General features: G+C 49.2%; 1 protein-coding gene across 1 annotated transcript in view; it reads right to left on the reverse strand.

The window, feature by feature from the left end:
• Nucleotides 1-1,389: 1,389 nt before the first annotated feature.
• LOC144602179 (SH3 and multiple ankyrin repeat domains protein 2-like) overlaps nt 1,390-25,744 on the reverse strand; it is a 154,595-nt gene continuing 130,240 nt past the window's right edge. Inside the window, exon 9 of the mRNA XM_078414915.1 lies at nt 1,390-2,915. Coding sequence (XP_078271041.1) covers nt 2,327-2,915 — 589 coding nt within the window. The 3' untranslated portion in view covers nt 1,390-2,326. The remainder of the gene's footprint in view (nt 2,916-25,744) is intronic.

A 25,744-nucleotide genomic window follows, 5' to 3' on the forward strand; every position in this document is an offset into this window, starting at 1 on the left:
CAGCTTTCCACTGCGATCTCGGCCAGAGTCAGTGGGTCAGCTCGATAGCAAAATGATGAATACCACAGAGAGAACAAAATATATATATATATATACCAGGAGCAGGGCGAGGTCAGGGCGAGGTCGATCACCTGTGAATCTAAAGTGTGTCGCGGACAATCACAATTAATTGTATATGCTGATGTTTAATAGTTTCGACTGCACACATATCTTCCCACGATTGGGGACCGTATACACTATCGGTGCAGAAAACTACAGCGCTGTGGGAGTCCGCCACCTCTAGTCTACAACTTGCAACGAGAATGCAGGACTGAAAGGGGTGAATGTGTTAAAATGGCAGAGAGAGAGAGAGGGAGGGAGAGAGAGAGAGGAGGGAGGGAGGGAGGGAGAGAGGGAGAGAGGGAGAGAGAGAGAGAGAGAGGGAGAGAGAAGGAGGGAAGGAGGGAGAGAGAGAGGGAGGGGGAGGGAGGGGGAGAGGGAGAGAGAGAGAGAGAGAGAGAGAGAGAGAGAGGGAAGGAGGGAGGGAGGGAGGGAAGGAGGGAGGGAGACAGAGAGGGAGACAGACAGAGACAGAGAGAGACAGAGAGAGAGAGAGAGAGAGAGAGAGAGAGAGAGAGAGAGAGAGAGAGAGAGAGAGAGAGAGAGAGAGAGGGAGAGAGGGAGGTTATGGACAATCTCATCGGGAAGGGCTGAAAAGTCCAGTCATGGGAAAAGTGGAGAAGCAATCTGCTCGGATTTATCTTGGCGGTGGGACGATGCAAAATCTACCGGGCATCCTTCCTCGTGGAGTAGCTTCCATTTTCCAGACAACGCTATCGTGTAACCGTGGAAAAGAAATAGCAGCTAAAATAGCAGACACACACACACAGACAGACAGATGCCCACTTTCCATTTCGCCAGCTTCCAAATGAGCAAAAAACAGGCTTCCCCCTTCCCAGCTCCAACTCCGAAACTGAACTCTGAACATTGAATGCAGATAGAATGTAGATACGGGCCCATTCAGAGACCCCCTTTCCAAAAATGCTCCAGTGGCACGTGACTGGTTGTGGTACACCACCAGTGGAAGACGTTAATGTTTGGTTTCGATACCACTTTCAACACCATTCCCCACCAGGAGCCATTGACCGCAGCTCTGGGGAGGTGATACCGAACAAAAAAACAACCGACAGAAACAAACCTGCATTTTAACTCTCAAGGAAAGAGCTGGACAAGTTTTGTGACAATCGCTCCCGCGGGGAGAGGGAGGGAGGGGTGGGGGGGGGGAGGGGGGATGGGAGGGGGAGGGGGGGGTAGGGGGGGAGGGGGGGTGGGAGGGGGAGGGGGAGGGGGGAGGGGGAGGGGGGGAGGGGGAGGGGGGGAGGGAGGGGGAGGGGGAGGGGGAGGGGGGGAGGGGGGGTGGGGGGGAGCGTGGCGTCAAAACGTGAAACGTTTAAAAGAGCTTCGTACTTTTTTAAATATATATTTTTATACCCCCCCCCCCCTCACACAGCAATGGGGATGGGTAGACTGGGGAAACAGAAAATCAGTCCACATTGCTCCTTGTCTGAAATGGGTGGTGGGGAAGAGGGAGGGGTGGGGGGGGGAGAGGGAGGGGTGGGGAGGGGGGTAGGGGGAGGGGTGGTGGGGGAGAGGGAGGGGTGGTGGGGGAGAGGGAGGGGTGGGAAGCGGGGGAGGGGTGGGTGTTGGTGGGAGAGAGGGTGGGGTGGGGGAGGGGTGGGGGAGAGGGAGGGGGGTGGTGGGGTGGTGGGGGAGAGGGGAGGAGTGGGGGGTGGTGGGGGAGAAGGAGGGGTGGGGGGTGGTGGGGGAGAGTGAGGGTGGTGGGAGGGAGGGAGGGAGGGAGGGGTGGAGAGGAGTAAAACGGTTCTGCTGCACATCTTCTAGATGAATGTGGTATCCTTGTGGAGAAATCTTGTACTAGCAAAGATAGAAAGTAAGTAACACAGCTCTGCTGGTTTGACTACAATATCATTAAGACACCCGTCGAAGTGAGGTCGATATTAAAAGGTCACTGTTCAAAATATAGATTATGCTGTAAGTGTATTTACATCGCGAAAGGGTCTTGACTCTTGCACTGATCCCGGCACGCCTATGGCACATGGCTTGGTTACAGCGACGTGGCCACTGATACTGATACTGACGGCCTGTTGTGCTTTATAAAGGTACCAGAGACTCTCGTATGTTCATGCTCAGCTTTTTCTTTCTCTTGTTTAAAAATAGTCCAAATGGCACATTGTATTCCGGGCCGTGTGTCCGGTGAGGAGCGTCGGCTGCTGTCAAAAATAATGAGAGATCTTTTAGTTACCGTTTCAGATACCTGTCCGCCTGTCTATCTGTCCGACAGAAGCTGCTTTAAAGCGCGCTCTATGTTCATTCGATGCCCGACCCTTGTCACGCCCAGGTCGATCAAGTCGTCCTTCTGCAGCGAGGGCAGGTGGCTGCCGTCTATCTCATTGTCCAAGAAGGCGTCCTTGTGCTCCCCCAGGTTCAGGGTGTCCAGCCAGTCCGCCACGTCGTGCTTAGTCCATAGAGAGACCCCCTTGGCTGCGAAGGGCTTGTTGGAGGCCGGCTGCTGCTGCTGCTGCTGCTGAGTGGACGGTGAGGGCGATCGGCTACGCCCCGGCTGCCCGCACAAGTGCCCTTCCCCGGGCAAAGGTGGGCTCTGGAAGCCCAGGCCGTCGGACAGGGTGGGCGACAGGGCGGAGACGGGCAGGGACGAGGGCCGGGGGGCCGGGCCGCCGTCCGTGGGCGACCCCCCAACGGGCACAGGACTCGGCGCCCGCTTCAGGATGGTCATGCTGTCAAAGTCTGAGGTGCGGTTCTGCACGGTGATGGGTTGGATGCTGCCCGGGCGGATGGTGAAGGTGACCGTGGCGTTACGCTGCAAGCCCACACCGGCGCCCACTCCGTCACCTGCCCTGTGGAACAAGCAACACGGCACAGGTGAGCTGACTGGCATCACTCAGACCATCACACAACCAGAGCAGTCCTCAACTACCCTCCCCGTGGAAGGCAGACACAGACTCAGCAGGCAGGAGGCATATCTGGAGAGAAGGAATGGGTGGGTTAGTTAGTTAGTTAGTTAGTTAGTTAGTTAGTTAGTTAGTTAGCTAGCTAGTTAGTTATTTCGTTATTTAGTTAGTTGGTTAGTTATTTAGTAAGTTAGTTAGTTAGTTAGATGGTTAGTTAATTAGTTAGTTAGTTAGTTAGTTAGTTAGTTAGTTAGTTAGTTAGTTAGTTAGTTAGTTAGTTAGTTAGTTAGTTAGTTAGTTAGTTAGTTAGTTAGTTAGTTAGTTAGTTAGTTAGTTAGTTAGTTAGTTAGTTAGTTAGTTAGGCCACTGTTAGCTGTTTTATTGGGTGAACCTGCCCAAACGGGTTTTGGGTAGGCTCACCCAAGAAAACAGCTAACAATTACTTAACTAACTAACTAATTAACTGACTGACTGACTGACTGACTAACAGACTGACTAACTAACTAACCAACTAACCAACTAACTAACTAACCAAACAACTAACCAACCGACCAACCAACCAAACAAACAAACACTAACTAACTCTAACTAACTAACTAACTATGACTAACTAACTAACTGTTCCCTTTAACATCGTAACTTTTTTTGCATATCTCACATTCATTGTTCTTTATCTCTCTACATCGCCATCTATATCTCTCGTCTCCCTTTCCCCTGACCAGTCTGAAGAAGGGTCTCGACCCGAAACGTCACCCATTCCTTCTCTCCAGAGATGCTGCCTGTCCTGCTGAGTTACTCCAGCGTTTTGTGTCTACCTTCGATTTAAACCAGCACCTGCAGTTCCATCCTACACTACTATCGACATGAATAGGACAGGTTTGGAGGGATATGGACCAAACAAAATAGGCATAGAGCCATGCAGCGTGGAAACAGGTGCTTCGGCCCAACTAGCCCGCACCGCCAACACATCCCCATCTACACTAGTCCCACATGCCTGCGTTTGGCTCATTCCCCTACAAGCCTGTCCTATCCATGTGCCTGTCTAACTGTTTCTTAAACATTGCGATAGTCCCTGCCTCAACTACCACCTCTGGCAGCTCGTTCCATACACCCACCACCCTATGTGTGAAAAGGTTACCCCTCGGATTCCTATTCAAATATTCCTATTATCTTGCACTAAACACTATTCACGTTATCCCCTTTATCGTGTTCAATGGTTCAAAGGTGCTTTTATTGTTACATGTGTGAACTGCATACACACAGTGAAATTATTTTCCCACAAACCGTCCAGTACAGTATCACCACACCCAAGCACATTCCCGATTAGCAAAGTGTACAGAAATAGTCCACCGATCCCGCATCCAAGAGGCACCATGTTTTGGCGCCATTATGGAAAATAGAAAGAAAGGAAATAGAAAGAGAGAAACATATAAACATTGAAAATGGGTGCAGGAGGAGGCCATTCGGCCCTTCGATCCAGCACCGCCGTTCAATATGATCATGGCTGATCATCTGAAATCAGTACACCATTCCTGCTCTCTCCCCATATCTCATGATTCCATTAGCCCTAAGAGCTCTATCGAACTCTCTCTTGAATACATCCAGTGAATCGACCTCCACTGCTTTCTGTGGTAGAGAATTCCACAGATTCACAACTCACTGGGTGAAAAGGTTTTTCCTCATCTCAGTCCCAAATGGCCTAGCCCTTATTCTTAAAGTGGACTCCCCCAACATAGGGAACATTTTTCCTGCATCTAGCCTGTCCAATCCTTTAAACGTGGACGAGGATCTTTATCCAAACTGCAATGGAGCAAAATTTTGTTTAGTTTATTGTCACGTGCACTGAGGTACAGTGAAAAGCTTTTGTTGCGTGCTAACCAGTCAGCGGAAAGACAATGCATGATTACAATCGAGCCGTTCACAGCGTACAGATACAGGATAAAGGGAATAACGTGAATAACGTTTAGAGCAAGATAAAGCCAGTAAAGTCCGGTCCTAGATAGTCCGAGGGTCTCCGATGAGGTAGATGGTTGCTCAGGACTGCTCTCTAGTTGTTGGTAGAACGGTCCAGTTGCCTGATAACAGCTGTGAAGAAAATGTCCGTGAATCTGGAGTATAGGAGCAAAGAGGTCCTTCTGCAGTTGTACAGGGCCCTAGTGAGACCGCACCTGGAGTACTGTGTGCAGTTTTGGTCTCCAAATTTGAGGGCATGCAGCGTAGGTTTACTAGGTTAATTCCCGGAATGGCGGGACTGTCATATGTTGAAAGACTGAAGCGACTAGGCTTGTATACACTGAAATTTAGAAGGATGAGAGGAGATCTTATCGAAACGTATAAGATTATTAAGGGGTTGGACACGTTAGAGGCAGGAAACATGTCCCCAATGTTGGGGGAGTCCAGAACAAGGGGCCACAGTTTAAGAATAAGGGGTAGGCCATTTAGAACTGAGATGAGGAAAAACCTTTTCAGTCAGAGAGTTGTGAATCTGTGGGACTCTCTGCCTCAGAAGGCAGTGGAGGCCAATTCTCTGAATGCATTCAAGAGAGAGCTAGATAGAGCTCTTAAGGATAGCGGAGTCAGGGGGTATGGGGAGAAAGCAGGAACGGGGTACTGATTGAGAATGATCAGCCATGATCAAATTGGATGGCGGTGCTGGCTCGAAGGGCCGAATGACCTCCTCCTGCACCTATTGTCTATTGTCTATTGTCTAATCTGGAGGTGTGCGTTTTCACACTTCTACACCTGTATCTGCACACTGCACTGTAGGCAGCTCGAATGTAATCATGTATTGTCTTTCCACTGCGTGGTTAGAAGGCAACAAAGGCGTTTCACTACACCTGGTACACGTGACAATAAACTCCTCAGAACTCACCAACCTGGCCTGGAAGTTAGTTCACGTACCGGTGCTTTGTAACTTTGTCAGCGCCAAAAACATGGCTACATTTGTTTACTGCCTAGATAGAAACATAGAAAATAGGTGCAGGAGGAGGCCATTCGGCCCTTCAAACCCGCACTGCCATTCATTGTGATCATGGCTGCTCATCCACAATCAGTAACCCGTGCCTGCCTTCTCCCCATATCCCTTGATTCCACTAGCCCCTAGAGCTCTATCTAACTCTCTCTTAAATCGATCCAGTGATTTGGCCTCCACCGCCCTCTGTGGCAGAGAATTCCACAAATTCACAACTCACTGGGTGAAAAAGTTCCTTCTCACCTCAGTTTTAAATGGCCTCCCCTTTATTCTAAGACTGTGTGTGGCCCCTGGTTCTGGACTCCCCCAACCTTGGGAACATTTTTCCTGCATCTAGCTTGTCCAGTCCTTTTATAATTTTATACGTCTCTATAAGATCCCCTCTCATCCTTCCAAACTCATGAGGTCTGCTGGATGATTTTACCGTGTTGTCTGCAAAACCAAGCATTTCTCTCTGTACAATATAATTTAGTTTGGTTTCGTTTATTGTCAGGGTGCTGAGGTGCGGTGAAAACTTTTCTTGTTTCATGCTTTCCAGGCATCGGAAAGACTGCGCGTAATTACAATGCAGCCACGTACAGAGACGTGATAGAGGGAATAAATAACGTGGAACTTGTTTAGCGCAAGATAAACCCAATAAAGTCCAATCAAAAATAGTCGCCCGTTGGGAGAGGGGAGAAGAGGGAGTGGCCGGGGTCCTTCACTATGCTGCTGGCCTTGCCGAGGCAGCGTGAGGTGTAGATGGAGTCGATGGAAGGGAGGTTGGTTTGTGTGTGATGGTCTGGGCTGCGTCCACAATTCGCTGCAGCTGTAGTTAGTCAGTTTTGTTTATTGTCGCGATTACCGAGGTATCTCTTTCATGCTATCCAGTCAGCGGAAAGAGTCCACGTGATTGCAATCGAGCCGTCCACAGTGTACGGATGCAGGATAAGGGGAATAACGCTGAGTAAACATAGAAACATAGAAAATAGGTGCAGGAGTAGGCCATTCGGCCCTTCGAGCCTGCACCGCTGTTCAATATGATCATGGCTGATCATCCAACTCAGTATCCCGTACCTGCCTTCTCTCCATACCCCCTGATCCCTTTAGCCACAAGGGCCACATCTAACTCCCTCTTAAATATAGCCAATGAACTGGCCTCAACTACCTTCCACAGAATTCCACAGATTCACCACTCTCTGTGTGAAAAAAAACTTTCTCATCTCGGTCCTAAAAGACTTCCCCCTTATCCTTAAACTGTGACCCCTTGTTCTGGACTTCCCCAACATCGGGAACAATCTTCCTGCATCTAGCCTGTCCAACCCCTTAAGAATTTTGTAAGTTTCTATAAGATCCCCCCTCAATCTTCTAAATTCCAGCGAGTACAAGCCGAGTCTATCCAGTCTTTCTTCATATGAAAGTCCTGCCATCCCAGGAATCAATCTGGTGAACCTTCTCTGTACTCCCTCTATGGCAAGATTAAGTCCAGTAAAGTCCGATTAAAGATAGTCCCAGGATCTCCAGTGAGGTAGATGGTAGGCCAAGGCCATTCTCTAATCTGTTGATAGGATGGGTGCAGTTGTAACTGAGAAGCAACTGTCCCTGAATCTGGAGGTGTGCGTTTTCACACTTCTGTACCTCTTGCCCGACGGGAGAGGGGAGGAGAGGGAGTGGCTGGGGTGAGACTGGTCCTTGATTGGGCTGCTGGCCCTTGCCGAGGCAGCGTGAGGTGTTGGTGGAGTCGATGGAAGGGAGGTCGGTTTGTGCGATGGTCTGGGCTGCGTCCACAATTCTCCGCCATTCCTTGCGGTCTTGGATGGAGCTGTTCCCAAACCGTGCTGCGATGTAAACCTAGGATCAAGGCTGTGGTTGTTTGCTCATTAATGACGGGTCATTTGACCACCTTGGTGGTTCCCAAGGATACGGGCGACATTGCTTCATTTGAGTTCTGCATGAAAGATAATGTGTGAACAATCAGCCATGATCACATTGAATGGCAGTGCTGGCTCGAAGGGCCGAATGGCCTACTCCTGCACCTATTGTCTATTATCTGACGAGGCCAACAGCTTGCATTTTAAGCCGTCGGATAGTTCCGGGCGTGTCTTGAGGATTAGGGTATGTGCAGCAGTATTATCAGAGTCTTTTCACTTGTAATCTTTAGTGGATTTAAATGGGAAAAGCTTAGCCAATCTGTAATTCTGTACATATCGAAATTGCTTCTGTGATTTTTTCAGCAAAGCAATATCCTATCTCCAAAGACACTGCCTCTATTTCAAGAGTCAGGAGCTTCATATGTACAGACAAGGGAACAATGAAATTTATACTTGGAGCAGCACAACTGGCCTGTAAACGTAATACACATAAATAATATACAATGCACAGAAAAAATCAATGCTGGTGCAAAAAGACCTTGAAGCCGTTAGTACAACCAAAGACAGTCTATAGTTCAAAGGATCAATTGATGTGTATTATCATGTGTGCCAGGGCACAGTGAAATTATTTTTGTGCATTAAAGATGCGTGAGATTATTGCCACACATAAGATCATAAGTGATAGGAGCAGAATTTGGCCATTCGGCCCATCAAGGGTGCGGCACGGTGGCGCAGCGGTAGAGTTGCTGCCTTACAGCGAATGCAGCGCCGGAGACTCAGGTTCGATCCTGACTACGGGCGCCATCTGTACGGAGTTTGTACGTTCTCCCCGTGACCTGCGTGGGTTTTCTCCGAGATCTTCGGTTTCCTCCCACACTCCAAAGACGTACAGTTTTGTAGGTTAATTGACTGGGTAAATGTAAAAATTGTCCCTAGTGTGTGTAGGATAGTGTTAGTGTGCGGGGATCGCTGGGCGGCGCGGACCCGGTGGGCCGAAGGGCCTGTTTCCGTGCTGTATCTCTAAATCTAAATCTAAATCCGCCATTCAATCATGGCTGATCTATCTCTCCCTCCTAACCCCATTCCCCTACCTTCTCCCCATAACCTCTGACACCCGTACTAATCAAGAATCTGTCTACCTCTGCCTTAAAAATATCCACTGACTTGGCCTCCACAGCCTTCTGCGGCAAAGAATTCCACAGATTCGCCAACCTCCCACTAACGAAATTCCTCCTCATCTCCTTCCGAAAGGAACGTCCTTTAATTCTGAGGCTGTGACAAGTACAATCCTCAGTTATGCACAGAACGCCCGGAAACAGCCCACTGTGCAAGAGCCGCCATGGTTTGGCACCATTTTACACACTGGCCATAAAGACCCCTTGCAGCCGCTGCCTCCGTTCCGGCCGTCCCGTGAACCGTCGCCCCTCTCCGGCGCGGACGGTAAGACCCGGCCCGGTCCTTCTCCCCGGCCCCTTTGTCCAGCGCCCGCCACCGCCTTCGCCTCCGCCCTTCTAGCGAGTCCCCCCAAGACCAGGCTTGTACTCACTGGAGCTTGAGATGAGAGGGGATCTTATAGAGATCTTATAGAAGGATGTGAGGGGATCTTATAGAGACAAGTAAAAATATTAAAGGACTGGACAAGCTAGATGCAGGGAAAATGTTCCCAATTTTGGGGGAGTCCAGAACCAGAGGCCACACAGTCTTGGAATAATGGGGAGGCCATTTAAAACTGAGGTGAGAAGGAACTTTTTCACCCGGAGAGTTGTGAATTTGTGGAATTCTCTGCCACAGAGGCCAAATCACTGGATGGATTTAAGAGAGAGTTAGATAGAGCTCTGGGGGGCAGTGGAATCAAGGGATATGGGGAGAAGACAGGCACAGGTTACTGATTGTGGACGATCAGCCATGATCACAATGAATGGCGGTGCTGGCTCGAAGGGCCGAATGGCCTCCTCCTGCACCTATTTTCTATGTTTCTCTCCGGTTCCCGGTCTTCTTCCGGGGCCGGGCTCGGCGTTGCGCCCTCTCTCTTGGTTCTGTGGCGGGCCAGCCAGGTCTGCCGTCGGGGTAAGGACGCGGTTCGCCGGGACCGTACAGGGATGAGGTTAGAGTCGCTGAACACCTTCGCTCAGTCCGCGTGGACCTACCTGATCTCCCGGTTGCCAAACACTTTATCACCCACCCCCACTCCCACACTGACCTCTCTGTCCAGGGCCTCCTCCACTGTCAGAATGAGGCTCAATGAAAATTGGTGGAACAGCATCTCATATTTTGCTTGGACAGGTTACAACACCACGGTATGAATATTCATTTCCCTAATTTCAAGTAACCCTTGCATCCCCTCTCTCTCCATCCCTCCCCCACCCAAGGCCTTGTTCGAGCTTGAAAGTTGTCTTGTTGAATCTCTTTGTCTTTCCCTCTTTTTCACCTAGCACGCAATGAATGACCTGTTTCGTTTATCATCGTTACTTTTTTTGCATGTTTTTTATTAATCTGTTCTATATCTCTCTATATCACCGTCTCTATCTCTCGTTCCCCTTTCCCCAGACTCTCAGTATGAAGAAGGGTCTCAGTCTGAGAATGAAGGGGAGGCCATTTAAAACTGAGGTGAGAAGGAATGACTTTTTCACCCAGAGAGTTGTGAATTTGTGGAATTCTCTGCTTTCACAGATGGCAGTGGAGGCCAAATCACTGGGTGGGTTTAAGAGAGAGCTAGATAGAGCTCGAGGGGCTAGTGGAATCAAGGGATATGGGGAGAAGGCAGGCACGGGTTATTGATTATGGACGATCAGCCATGATCACAATGAATGGCGGTGCTGGCTCGAAGGGCCGAATGGCCTCCTCCTGCACCTATTTTCTATGTTTCTAAGGGTCTCCTATTCCTTTTCTCCAGAGATGCTGCCTGACTTGCCGAGTTACTCCAGCGTTTCTGTGTCTATCGGAAGTCAGAGTTGTCGAATCCAGCTAAAGGAATCCTTGAGAATTGACTGGCAGCTGAAACCGTGCTTCCAACAATCTTCCAGTGTAAATTGGAGTTTGATGTCTGATATGATTTCACCATCGGGATGTACACAAGTCGACTTTATTCCTCTGTGGGGCGTTGCCATGGAAAGTCGTTCATATCTCTTTGAGTCACTCACGGGAAATCTCGTCTCCACACCTCGCTGTAGATCAAAGCAGCCACCCCACGAGGTCAGACCTCTCTCTCATCCTTGAAACCTGCCCACACACAGCAGTGATCCGACCCCTTTTGATCTCCCCCCTGTTTACTCAAAACCTCTCTCTAAACCTGTGGAGGTTTACTGTTTGTATGATTCATTGTCACCTTCCCCCCATCCAACTATGAACCGTTCTCCATTTCCTTTAATCATTGTCTGCTCTGATATGTCATTTCCACATCTTACATACTTTCTGAAACAATAGACAATAGACAATAGGTGCAGGAGTAGGCCATTCAGCCCTTCGAGCCAGCACCGCCATTCAATGCGATCATGGCTGATCACTCTCAATCAGTACCCCGTTCCTGCCTTCTCCCCATACCCCCTCACTCCGCTATCCTTAAGAGCTCTATCCAGCTCTCTCTTGAAAGCATCCAACGAACTGGCCTCCACTGCCTTCTGAGGCAGAGAATTCCACACCTTCACCACTCTCTGACTGAAAAAGTTCTTCCTCATCTCCGTTCTAAACCTTCCATATATCTAGATTCCCTCTCCCCTGACTCAGTCTGACCAAGGATCTTGACCTGAAACGTCACCATAAAGGCCCACGCAACCCATCCATTCCCTCAGGACCCCACCCTTCAAACCTCAAGATCATCCATCTCCAGCCCCTCCCCAGGCCCCATTCCCAACAGGTAAGTTGACTCGTTAGTCAACAGTTTTACCGAGGTACAGTGAAAAACTTGTAGTTTAGAGATACAATGTGGAAACAGGCCCCCCCTCGGCCCACCGACCAGCGATCCCCGCACACTAACACCATCCTACACACGAGGAGCGATTTACAATTATTTTCTCTGAAGCCAAATTGACCTAAAAACCTGCACGTCTTTGGAGTGTGGCTGGAAACCGGAGCACCCGGAGAAAATGTACGCAGGTTCACGGGGAGAACGTACAAACTCCGTACAGACAACACCGTGTAGACAGGATCGAACCCGGGTCTCTGGAGCTGTGAGGCAGCAACTCTACCGCTGAGCCGTCGTGCCACTCATGTGGCAGGCAAACCAGTCAACGGAAAGCCAATACATGGTTACGATCGAACCACTCGCTGTGTACAGATACACCATAAAGGGAACAACATGAATAACATACAGTGCAAGATAAAGTCCCCTTGCTTTCTCTCTCTCTCCGTCCCTCCCCCACTCTAGTTCTACACGTTTCACTGTCCTCCTGATTCATTTTACCGTTTGTATGATTCATTGTCACCTCCCCCCCCATCCAACAATGAACCATTCTCCATTTCCTTGATCACTGTCAGCTCTAATATGTAATTTCCACATCTTACATACTCTCTGCAACCTTCCATATCCCTAGATTCCCTCTCTCCCGACTCAGTCTGAAGAAGGGTCTTGACCTGAAACATCACCCATTCCTTCTCTCCAGAGATGCCGCCTGTCCCGCTGAGTTACTCCAGCATTTTGTGTCTATCTTCGGTGTAAACCAGCGTCTGCAGTTCCTCCCTTCACTGATTCTCACAAAATCTACAGTGGATTTGGAGTATTGTTGTCATAACTTTAAGATTTAATTTGATTAAACAGAGCGGAGGTGCAGAACCTGGCGGACAACCTGTCCCTAAATACCACCAAGACCAAGGAGTTGATCATCAACTTCCGTAGGTCACACAATGGGGAATATGCCCCGATCTTTATCAACGGGGACAGTGTGGAGAGAGTGTCCAGCTTCATGTTTCTGGGCACTCACATTTCGGAGGACCTAACATGGTCCAATAACACTGCTGCGCTGGTCAAGAAGGCACAGCAACGACTGTTCTACCTAAGAACACTGAAAAAGTCTGGTCTACCCCAACAGCTGCTGATGACCCTGTGTGGTACCTCAGCTGCACGGAGGCAGAGAGGAAAGCTCTTCAGCGGGTAGTCCATAGAGCTCAGAGGACCATCAGAACACAGCTACCAGCCTTGGAGGGCATCTACAACACACGATGCCTCAGAAAAGCCACCAGCATCCACAAAGACTCTTCACACCCCTGCAACAGTCTATTCGAACTTCTACCATCGGGCAGACGATACAAGGCCTTCTACGCCCGCACCTCCAGACTCAGGAACAGCTTCATCCCCAGGGCCATAGCTGCTATGAACCGGTCCTGCTGAGCCGGATGGTCACATCGCACAGTGAACCGGCACAGATCTACTTGCACTTTATTCTGTTTTAAAACTGTTACAATTTGTTTCATTGGATTGTTTAAATTAATACTGACTAGCTAATTCATTTATTGCATCGTATGGGAGGCGCATTCCCAATCTCGTTGTACCCCTGTACAATGACAATAAAGATATATTGTATTGTATTGTATTGTGATAGATCAGTTGAAGTCAATGAGAAGTGGACCCGATTGCCTAAGCTTTGCCAAGGTGGAACTCATGAGTTGGGCCGGGACATCACACTTGGGCAAAGTCACATTAATGGAACAGAATTATGGTGGTAAATGTGTGGAGGTGGGAGAGTGGCAGGACTATTATTGCAATGAAGACAATGCAGGGGGAGGTCTGTTACGGTTGCCAACTTCCTCGCTCCCAAATACGGGACAAAGTGTCGTCACCGCCCTGCGCCCCACGTGACCTCACCCAGCCAGCGGCCACGTGCTCCCGCTCCACCAATGGCGGCCGCCCGGGCCGGGAGGTGGGTTGCTACGCAACCTCCGATAGGCTCCACTGTCCGGAGCTAAAATGACAGAAAACTAGATTGGCGGGATCTAAACTGTCGGGGCCTACAGCGTCGGGGCCTACAGCGTCGGGGCCTACAGTGTCGGGACCTACAGCGTCAGGACCTACAGTGTCGGGACCTACAGTGTCGGGGCCTACTGTGTCGGGGCCTACAGCGTACGGGCCTACAGTGTCGGGACCTACAGCGTCAGGGCCTACAGTGTCGGGACCTACAGTGTCAGGGCCTACAGTGTCAGAACCTACAGTGACAGGGCCTACAGTGTCGGGGCCTACAGTGTCGGGGCCTACAATGACAGGGCCTACAGTGTCGGGGCCCACAGTGTCGGGGCCCACAGTGTCGGGGCCTACAGTGTCGGGACCTACAGTGTCGGGACCTACAGTGACAGGGCCTACAGTGACAGGGCCTACAGTGTCGGGGCCTACAGTGACAGGGCCTACAGTGTCGGGACCTACAGTGACAGGGCCTACAGTGACAGGGCCTACAGTGTCGGGACCTACAGTGACAGGGCCTACAGTGTCGGGACCTACAGTGACAGGGCCTACAGTGTCGGGACCTACAGTGACAGGGCCTACAGTGTCGGGGCCTACAGTGTCGGGGCCTACAGCGCTCCGCTACAAGAGCAGTCCCGCATGGGACAAACTAATTTAGCCCAAAATACAGGGTGGTCAAGAAGGCCTTTGGAACATTGGCCTTCATCAGTCAGATTATTGAGTATAGAAGTTGGAAGGTCATGTTACAGTTGTATAAGGCATTGGTGAGGCCACGTTTGGAAAATTGTGTTCAGTTTTGGTCACTTTGTAACAGGAAAAAATGTTGTCAAGCTGGAATGGGTGACCGTAGGACCTGTATCCACACTGTATCTGGGGGAGTTGATGAGAATGAGAGATTTTCAGAAGATGCAGGATTTGTGTAAAGGGGTGGGTGATGGTCGGCACTGTTTCCATGTTGTGCCTCTTTATAGCTATGGTGAGGATCATGAGGTGGGGAATGCTGGTGCAGGAGAACAGGCCTGGTGTAGGAGTCACAGTTTCAGTGTAGCTTATTGTCACGTGTACCGAGGTACAGTGAAAAGCTGTTGTTGCGCACTATCCAATCAGCGGAAAGACAATACACGATTACAATCGATCCATTTACAGTATACAGATACATGATAAGGGAATAACGTTTAGTGCAAGGTAAAGCCAGCAAAGTCCGATCAAGGATAGTCCGAGGGTCACCAATGAGATAGATAGTAGTTCAGCACTGCTGTCTGGTTGTGGTAGGATGACTCAGTTGCCTGACAACAACTGGGAAGAAACTGACCCTGAATCTGGAGGTGTGCGTTTTCACATTTCTGTACCGTTTGCCCGATGAGAGAGGGGAGAGGGTTTACTAGGTTAATTCCCGGAATGGCGGGACTGTCATATGTTGAAAGACTGGAGCGACTAGGCTTGTATACACTGGAATTTAGAAGGATGAGAGGAGATCTTATCGAAACGTATAAGATTATTAAGGGGTTGGACACGTTAGAGGCAGGAAACATGTTCCCAATGTTGGGGGAGTCCAGAACAAGGGGCCACAGTTTAAGAATAAGGGGTAGGCCATTTAGAACTGAGATGAGGAAAAACTTTTTCAGTCAGAGAGCTGTGAATCTGTGGAATTCTCTGCCTCAGAGGGCAGTGGAGGCCAATTCTCTGAATGCATTCAAGAGAGAGCTAGATAGAGCTCTTAAGGATAGTGGAGTCAGGGGGTATGGGGAGAAGGCAGGAATGGGGTACTGATTGAGAATGATCAGCCATGATCACATTGAATGGCGGTGCTGGCTCGAAGGGCCGAATGGCCTCCTCCTGCACCTATTGTCTATTGGGAAGAGGGAGTGGCCGGGGGTGTGACTGGTCCTTGATGATGCTGCTGGCCTTGCCGAGGCAGCGCGAGGTGTAAGGGCAAGTGTGCGGAGGTATTTGTCAGGGTCTCCGGGTATATTGGGGTCTTGTGGCCGGTGCACATGGCCTGGCGTATAATGTAAGAGGTTGTGACAGCTTATTCTACAACGTCAGTGGTAACGCAGCGAATACAGTGAAGTTCAGGACACCACGAAAGATAACGATGTTCGATGTTATGTAATGGACTCAAATGGTGGCACATGCTGTTTTTAAAAAAATCAGATAATGGTTAACAGTAAAACCCCCTGCAAGATCGATCTTGGGGATTTTTAAACTTTTTTTTTTTGTAAAACTGTGTTTGCTGCCAAAATAAATGCATTTATAAAAATAAAACGTGTTTTTCTTTTAATAGGCCGATATCTCAGTCTTTCAGCAGCAGACTCCTCTAGAAAAACTCAATCACAAAAGCAAATACATGTTTACATTGAGATGGAAGGCAACGATGGCAAAATAAATCCAGGGAATCTTTGTCTGCTCTCAATAGCAGCCCGCTCTGTCCTATTTTCATCACACCACCATTATTCACTCGGTTCAAGGTTGCCTGGTCCATTAGTTGCTAAGCAACTGCTGATTCAGCAGCCAGAATACTATTCCTTGCCACAAAACGGAATAAATTCCCACACTATCTGTTCCACGTTCTTTCTCTCCGCCCCATGAGCTTTATTGCCTGACGCATATTTCCGATCAATACAGCTCAATTGGAATTCTTCACAAAGAAGACAACATTTACCAGGAGGGTTTCACAGGTGAGGGCTTCCAACTGCAGGGCGAGACCCTGCAACGAACCGCAGCGAATCGTGGACGTGGCCCAGACCATCACACGAACCAACCTCCCTTCCATTGACTCCATCTACACCTCGCGCTGCCTCGGCAAGGCCAGCAGCCCAGACCATCACACAAACCAACCTCCCTTCCATTGACTCCATCTACACCTCGCGCTGCCTCGGCAAGGCCAGCAGCCCAGACCATCACACAAACCAACCTCCCTTCCATTGACTCCATCTATACCTCGCGCTGCCTCGGCAAGGCCAGCAGCCCGGACCATCACATGAACCAACCTCCCTTCCATTGACTCCATCTATACCTCGCGCTGCCTCGGCAAGGCCAGCAGCATCATCAAGGACGAGTCATAGAAACATAGAAAATAGGTGCCGGAGTAGGCCATTCGGCCCTTCGAGCCTGCACCGCCATTCAATATGATCATGGCTGATCATCCAGCTCAGTAACCTGTACCTGCCTTCTCTCCATACCCCCTGATCCCTTTAGCCACAAGGGCCACATCTAACTCCCTCTTAAATATAGCCAATGAACTGGCCTCAACTACCTTCTGTGGCAGAGAATTCCACAGTCGCACCCTGACCACTCCCTCTTCTCCCCTCTCCCAACGGGCAAAAGGTACAGGAGTGTGAAAACGCACACCTCCAGATTCAGGGCCTGTTTCTTCCCAGCTGTTATCAAGCAACCGAACCATCCTCTCACCAACTAGAGAGCAGTCTTGAACTACTATCGACCTCATTGGAGACCCTCGGGTTATCTTTGATGGGACTTTGCTGGCTTTACCTTGCACTAAACGTTATTCCCTTACCATGTTCTGTACACTGTAAATGGTTGGATTTTAATCATGCATTGCCTTTCTGCTGACTGGATGGCACGCAACAAAAGCTTTTCACTGTACCTCGGTACACGTGACAATGAACTAAAGACTGGAGAGCTTGTGCTCCTTAAAGCAGCAAAGGCTGAAAGGAGATTGGAGAGACATCGTGCAGACACAAGGAACTGCAGGTGCTGGAATCCGAAGCAAAACGCAAAGTGCTGGAATAACAGCCGGTCAGGCAGCATCTGTGGAGGGAACGGATAGGTAGCACTTTGGCTTGGGATCCTTCTTCAGACTGATTGTAGTGTATCCCTGATGGAGTTTAGGGGACTGAGGAATAAATTTAAGAAGGAAATGAGGTGGGTAAAGAGGGAGCAAGAGTCATCTCTGGCAGATAATATGAAGGAGAGTCCAAAGAAATGTTATAAGAACATTAAGGGGAAAAAAAGCAACTTGTGATAGAATTGGGTCCCTCCAAAAACCAAAATAGTCATCTGTGTGAGGAGCCACAGGAGATGAACAAGGTCTTCAGTGAGTATTATCCTTTTATTTTTACTGTAATGAAAGAAATGAAAGACTAGGGCACTGATAATGGAGATGCCTTGAGGACAGACAGTCGTCCATATTATGGTCAAAGAGGTGCTGGACGTCCTAAAGCAGTACAAAGGTAGATAAATCTCCCGGGCCTGATCAGATTTATCCGAGGACACTGTTGGAAACTAGAGAAGGAATTGTGGGCACCCTGGCCTAGACATGTGGGTAGGAAAGAAAACTGAAGATGCTGGTTTAAATCGAAGGTAGACACAAAGTGCTGGCGTAACTCAGCGGGTCAGGCAGCATCTCTGGAGAGAAGGAACGGGTGACGTTTCGGGTCAGTCTGAAGAAGGGTCTCGACCAGAAACATCACGTCAAGTTAGGAACAGGGGACGTACAACGAGATCTGGGTGTCCTAGTGCATCAGTCACTGAAAGGAAGCATGCAGGTACAGCAGGCAGTGAAGAAAGCCAATGGAATGTTGGCCTTCATAACAAGAGGAGTTGAGTATAGGAGCAAAGAGGCCCTTCTGCAGTTGTACAGGGCCCTAGTGAGACCGCACCTGGAGTACTGTGTGCAGTTTTGGTCTCCAAATTTGAGGAAGGATATTCTTGCTATTGAGGGCGTGCAGCGTAGGTTTACTAGGTTAATTTCCGGAATGGCAGGACTATCATATGTTGAAAGACTGGAGCGACTAGGCTTGTATACACTGGAATTTAGAAGGATTAGAGAAGATCTTATCGAAACGTATAAGATTATTAAGGGGTTGGACACGTTAGTGGCAGGAAACATGTTCCCAATGTTGGGGGAGTCCAGAACAAGGGGCCACAGTTTAAGAATAAGGGGTAGACCATTTAGAACTGAGATGAGGAAAAGCTTTTTCAGTCAGAGAGTTGTAAATCTGTGGAATTCTCTGCCTCAGAAGGCAGTGGAGGCCAATTCTCTGAATGCATTCAAGAGAGAGCTAGATAGAGCTCTTTAGGATAGCGGAGTCAGGGGGTATGGGGAGAAGGCAGGAACGGGGTACTGATAGAGAATGATCAGCCATGACCACATTGAATGGCGGTGCTGGCTTGAAGGGCCAAATGGCCTCCTCCTGCACCTATTGTCTATTGTCTATTGTCTATTGTCTATCACCCATTCCTTCTCTGCAGAGATGCTGCCTGACCCGCTGAGTTACTCCAGCATTTTGTGTCGACCTTAGATATGTGGGACACCGTGAGACCCGTGTGAGGTGCAAGGAAACGCCTTGGAACAATAGACCACTGAGCTTAACATCCTGCTGGGTAAGTTGCTGGGGAGGATGCCAAGGGATAAGAAGTATGTGCATTTGGATAGACGGAGGCAGCTGAGGGATAGTCAACATGGTTTTGCGTGTGGGCGATCTTGTCTCACGAATTTGATTGAGATTTTTGAAGAAGTAACCAAGAACGCTGACGAGGTGAAGGCCATAGATGTTGTCCACATGGGCTTCGGCAAGGCCTTCGATAAGGTTCCGTGTGGTCTGGAAGGTAAACTCACGGTGGCTGCACGGTAGAGTTGCTGCCTTACAGCGAATGCAGCGCCGGAGACTCAGGTTCGATCCTGACTACGGGCGCCGTCTGTACGGAGTTTGTACGTTCTCCCCATGACCTGCGTGGGTTTTCTCCGAGATTTCCTCCCACACTCCAAAGACGTACAGGTATGTAGGTTAATTGGCTGGGCAAATGTAAAAATTGTCCCTAGTGGGTGTAGGATAGTGTTAGTGTGCGGGGATCGCTGGGCGGCGCGGACTCGGTGGGCCGAAGGGCCTGTTTCTGCGCTGTATCTCTTAATCTAAAATCTAAATCTCGTGGCATCCTGCGAGAGCTTTTTAGACTTTGGACTTTATAAATGCAGTGCGGAAACAGGCCCTTCGGCCCACCGATTCCGCGCCGACCAGCGATCAGCCCGTACACTAGCACCATCCTACACACCAGGAACAGTTTACAATTTCACCGAAGCCAATTAACCTACAAACCTATACGCCTTCGGAGTGTGGGAGGCAACTGGAGCAGCCACAGAGTCACAGGGAGAACGTACAAACTCTACACACTAGGCAGCATTGGTGGTCAGGATGGCACCTGGGCCTCCGGCGCTGTAAGGCAGCAACTCTACCGCTGATCCACCATGCTGCCACTAGCGGACTGGATAGCGAATTGGCCTCATGGAAGGAAGCAGAAGGTGATGGAGAAGGTTGTTTTTTCAGACAGGTTGGCCAGTGACTCGTGGCGTGTCTCAGGGACCAGTGCTGGGCCCATTTCTGTTTGTGGGTCATATCAGCAATTTAGATGAGAATGTACAAGTCGTGATCAGTAAATTTGCAGATGACACTAAAGTAGGTGTCATGGGCCTCCTCCAGTGCCATAGTGAGGCCCACCGGAAATTGGAGGAACAGCACCTCATATTTCACCCGGGCAGCTTGCAGCCCAGCGGTATGAACATCGACTTCTCCAACTTTAGATAGTTCCTCTGTCCCTCTCTTCCCCTCCCCCTTCCCAGTTCTCCCTCTATCTTCCTGTCTCCACCTATATCCTTCCTTTGTCCCGCCCCCCCTGACATCAGTCTGAAGAAGGGTCTCGACCCGAAACATCGCCCATTCCTTCTCTCCCGAAATGCTGCCTGACCCGCTGAGTTACTCCAGCATTTTGTGAAATAAACACTAAAGTAGGTGGTAGACACAAAATACTGGAGTAACTCAGCGGGACAGGCAGCATCTCTGGAGAGGAGTGGGTGACGTTTCTTCGTTGTAGACAGGAAAGGTAGTTATCAAAAATTACAGCAGGATAATTGGTCAGCTGGGCAAATTGTCTCAAGGGGCCAGAACCAGGGGCCACAGTTTAAGAATAAGGGGTAGGCCATTTAGAACTGAGATGAGGAAAAGCTTTTTCAGTCAGAGAGTTGTGAATCTGTGGAATTCTCTGCCTCACAAGGCAGTGGAGGCCAGTTCTCTGAATGCATTCAAGAGAGAGCTAGATAGAGCTCTTAAGGATAGCGGAGTCAGGGGGTATGGGGAGAAGGCAGGAACGGGGTACTGATTGAGAATGATCAGCCATGATCACATTGAATGGCGGTGCGTACAGGCTCGAAGGGCCGAATGGCCTCCTCCTGCACCTATTGTCCATTGTCTATCGTCTCAAAAATGACTAACAGAGTTTAATACAGATAAGTGTGACGTGTGGCCTTATTGGGAAGTCAAACCAAGGCAGGACTTTCACAATGAAAGGTCGGGCCCTTCGAAGTGTTCGATGATCCAATAATGTTTCAGTTCTGCTGAAAGATTTGGTACACTAATTCTATTTTACTCTTCATGCCTAATCCTTAGACCATTTCCAGCATTTCCTGTTCATGCAGTATTTTGGAGCAGTGAAAGGCTTGGATAGAGTTGGATGTGGAGAGGATGTTTCCACTAATGGTAGAGCCTAGGACCAGAGGGCACAGCCTCTCAATAAAAGGACGTTCCTTCAGGAAGGAGATGAGGAGGAATTTCTTTAGGCAGAGGGTGGAGTTCACTGCACACAGAAGGCTGTGGAGACCAAGCCAATGGATATATTTAAGGCAGAGAATGATAGATTCTTGATTAGTACGGGTGGCAGGGGTCAAGGGGAGAAGGCAGGAGAATGGAGTTGAGAGGGAGAGATAGATCAGCCATGATTGAATGGCTGAGTAGACTTAATGGGCCGAAAGGCCTAATTCTGCTCATATGACATGAACCTATGAAGGAGACCGGAGGCTTTGAGACTGGAGGCCATGGGAGCAAAATTGCCATCGGCTTTTTAGACTTTAGTAGATGCAGTGTGCGGCACGGTGGCGCAGCGGTAGAGTTGCTGCCTTACAGTGAATGCAGCGCCGGAGACTCAGGTTCGATCCTGACTACGGGCGCCGTCTGTACGGAGTTTGTACGTTCTCCCCGTGACCTGCGTGGGTTTTCTCCGAGATCTTCGGTTTCCTCCCACACTCCAAAGACGTACAGGTATGTAGGTTAATTGGCTGGGGAAATGTAAAAATTGTCCCTAGTGGGTGTAGGATAGTGTTAATGTGCGGGGATCGCTGGGCGGCGCGGACCCGGTGGGCCGAAGGGCCTGTTTCTGCGCCGTATCTCTAAATCTAAAAAAAATCTAAAACAGGCCCCTTCGGCCCACCGAGTCCGCGTCTATTGATACATTAGCACTATCCTGCACACTAGGGACAATTTACAATCTGCTAATTCTGCACCAATCACTTATGAAACTTAACAAGCTTGCCTTTCTATTATCATCACCTGTAGCGACCCAACGCATTGATCCAGCACTGGCAATTACTTGTCCCATAATTACTACTTCACTCGGTTGCTGAATAAATACATTGCACCAAGACACCCGCTGGTGAAACACACAATGCATTGAGCAGTCATTGCTTACTAAAATCTTATTAAAAATTCAAATGAAATTCATGTGCGTCTTAACTGAAAAATAGGTCATTTTTCCTTTCAAAATGAACAGTTGAGATGGCCTTCATAACGAGAGGATTTCAGTATAGGAGTAAAGAGGTTGTTCTGCAGTTGTACAGGGCCCTGGTAAGACCACATCTGGGGTATTGTGTGCAGTTTTGGTCTCCTAATTTGAGGAAGGACATCCTTGTAATTGAGGCAGTGCAGCGTAGGTTCACGAGATTGATCCCCGGGATGGTGGGACTGTCGTATGAGGAAAGATTGGAAAGACTAGGCTTGTATTCACTGGAGTTTAGAAGGATGAGAGGGGATCTTATAGAGACGTATAAAATTATAAAAGGACTGGACAAGGTAGATGCAGGAAAAATGTTCCCAATGTTGGGGGAGTCCAGAACCAGGGGCCACAGTCTTAGAATAAAGGGGAGGCCATTTAAAACTGAGGTGAGAAGGAACGTTTTCACCCGGAGAATTGTGAATTTGTGGAATTCTCTGCCACAGAGGGCAGTGGAGGCCAATTCACTGGATGGATTTAAGAGAGAGTTAGATAGAGCTCTAGCGGCTAGTGGAATCAAGGGATATGGGGAGAAGGCAGGCACGGGTTACTGATTGTGGATGATCAGCCATGATCACAATGAATGGCGGTGCTGGCTCAAAGGGCAGAATGGCCTCCTCCTGCACCTATTTCCTATTTCTCTGGCAAAACAAAGGTACAAGAACAGAAAATGCTGGAAAGACTCAGCAGGTCAGGCAGCATCTGCGGAAAGAATCAGAGTTGACTTTTCAGCTGAAAGGCCTCAAGCCTTGAAATGTTGGCTGATTTTCTATACACAGGTGTGGCCTGACCTGCTGTTTCTGGTATTTTAGTTTAGATATTTTGTTTAGAGATACAGCGTGGAAACAGGCCTTTCCGCCCATGGAGTGGATGCAGGCCATTGATCGCCCAGGCACTGTCTGTAAGGGGTTTGCACGTTCTCCCTGTGATCGCGTGGGTTTTCTCCGGGTGCCACCCATGGGCCAAAGATGTGCAGGTTTGCAGGTTAATTGGCTTTAGTACAAAAACTGTAAATTGTGCAGGATAGTGGTAGTGTAGGGAGTGATCGCTGGTCAGCCCAGAGTCAGCGGGCCGAAGGGACCTGTTTCTGTGCTGTATCTCGAAAGTCGAAAGTCTAAAAAGTCAATGGTAATTTTGCCCCCATGGCCTCCGATCTCAAGGCCTCTGGTCTCCTTCAGAAGTTCCTGAGTCAAAGGAGCAGGACAAGGCCATTCGGCCCATCAAGTCTACTCCGCCATTCAATCATGGCTGATCTATCTTTCCCTCTCAAACCCATTCTCCAGCCTTGTCCCCACAACCCCTGACCACCGGTGCTAATCAAGAATCTGTCAATCCCCGCCTTAAAAATATCCATTAACAGCCTTCTGTGGCAATGACTTCCACAGATTCACCAGCTTTCTCAGGATCCAGGAACTAGCCTGGCCTGATAGACCCGCCATTTCAACTCTTCTTGTCCACGGAACACATGAGTTCCTGTTATCTTATCGCATGAGCGGCACGGTGGCGCAGCGGTAGAGTTGCTGCCTTACAGTGAATGCAGCGCCGGAGACTCAGGTTCCATCCTGACTACGGGCGCCGTCTGTATGGAGTTTGTAAGTTCTCCCCGTGACCTGCCTGGTTTTTCTCCGAGATCTTCGGTTTCCTCCCACACTCCAAAGACAGCCATGATCACATTGAATGGCGGTGCTGGCTCGAAGGGCCGAATGGCCTCCTCCTGCACCTATTGTCTATTGTCTATTGTAGGTTAATTGACTGGGTAAATGTCAAAAAAAAATTGTCCCTAGTGTGTATAGGATAGTATTAATGTGCGGGGATCGCTGGGCGGCGCGGACTCAGTGGGCCGAAGGGCCTGTTTCCGCGCTGTATCTCTAAATCTTCTGAAGAAGGGTCTCGACCCGAAACGTCACCCATTCCTTCTCTCCCGAGATGCTGCCTGTCCCGCTGAGTTACTCCAGCATTTTGTGTCGTCTACCTTCGATTTTAACCAGCATCTGCAGTTTTTTCCCTACACATCCAGCGCATTGTGTGCGGTTGGTTCAATCACTGAACTTTGTTGGGGTAACTGTGAGAATAATGAACGGTAGGGCACAGAGACCGGGGGGGGGTTCGATCCTGATTACGGGTGCTGCCTGTACGGAGTTTGCACGTTCTCCCCGTGACCCGCGAGGGTTTTTCTCCGGGTGCTCCGGTTTCCTCCCACACTCCAAAGACGTACAGGTTTATAGGTTAATTGACTTCGGTGAAAATTGTGAAAATTGTACTGTGTACGGGGGAAGTCTTTTAGGACCGAGATGAGAAAACATTTTTTCACACAGAGAGTGGTGAGTCTGTGGAATTCTCTGCCACAGAAGGTAGTTGAGGCCAGTTCGTTGGCTATATTTAAGAGGGAGTTAGATGTGGCCCTTGTGGCTAAAGGGATCAGGGGGTATGGAGAGAATGCAGGTACGGGTTACTGAGCTGGATGATCAGCCATGATCATATTGAATGGCGATGCAGGCTCGAAGGGCCAAATGGCCTACTCCTGCACCTATTTTCTACGTTTCTATGTTATTCTATGTTATTCTATGTTATTAAAGTCTATGTCCCTAGCATGTCGGGCAGTGCTAGTGTAAGGGGTGATCGCTGGTCGGCACAGTCTCGGTGGGCCGAAGGGCCTGTTTCCACACTGTGTCTCTAAAGACACAGGAACAGTCCCTTCAGCCCCCAATGTCTGTGCCAAACATGATGCCAAGTTAACCAGATATCCTGTTTGCACGTGATCCATTGCCCTCCATTTCCGTCATATCCATGTGCCTATCCAAAAGCCTCTTAAATGCTACTGTTATACTTGCCTCCACCACCACTGGTAGTGGGTTCCAGGCACTTGAGGAAGGACGTCCTTGCTACTGAGGCAGTGCAGCGCAGGTTCATGAGGTTAATCCCCGGGATGGCGGGACTGTCATACGAGGAAAGATTGGGCTTGCAATCACTGGAGTTTAGAAGGATGAGAGGGGATCTTATAGAGACGTATAAAATTATAAAAGGACTGGACAAGCTAGATGCAGGAAAAATGTTCCCAGTGTTGGGGGAGTCCAGAACCAGGGGCCACAGTCTAAGAATAAAGGCGAGGCCATTTAAAACTGAGGTGAGAAGAAACTTTTTCACCCAGAGAGTTGTGAATTTGTGGAATTCTCTGCCATAGAGGGCAGTGGAGGCCTATTCACTGGATGGATTTAAAAGAGAGTTAGATTGAGCTCTGGGGGCTAGCGGAATCAAGGGATATGGGGAGAAGGCAGGCACGGGTTACTGATTGTGGATGTTCAGCCATGATCACAACGCATGACAGTGCAGGCTCGAAGGGCCGAATGGCCTCCTCCTGCACCTATTTTCTATGTTTCTAAAGCTGTGCCCTCTCGTATTTGATGTTTCCATTCTGGTAAAAAAAGTTCTGACTGCCTATCGTCTTTAAGCCTCTCATCATTTTATACATCTACCAGGTCTCCCCTCAACCTCCAGTGTACCAGCGAAA

This window comes from Rhinoraja longicauda, chromosome 18 (assembly GCF_053455715.1).
Source record: "Rhinoraja longicauda isolate Sanriku21f chromosome 18, sRhiLon1.1, whole genome shotgun sequence".
NCBI classification, from domain to species: Eukaryota; Metazoa; Chordata; class Chondrichthyes; order Rajiformes; family Arhynchobatidae; genus Rhinoraja; species Rhinoraja longicauda.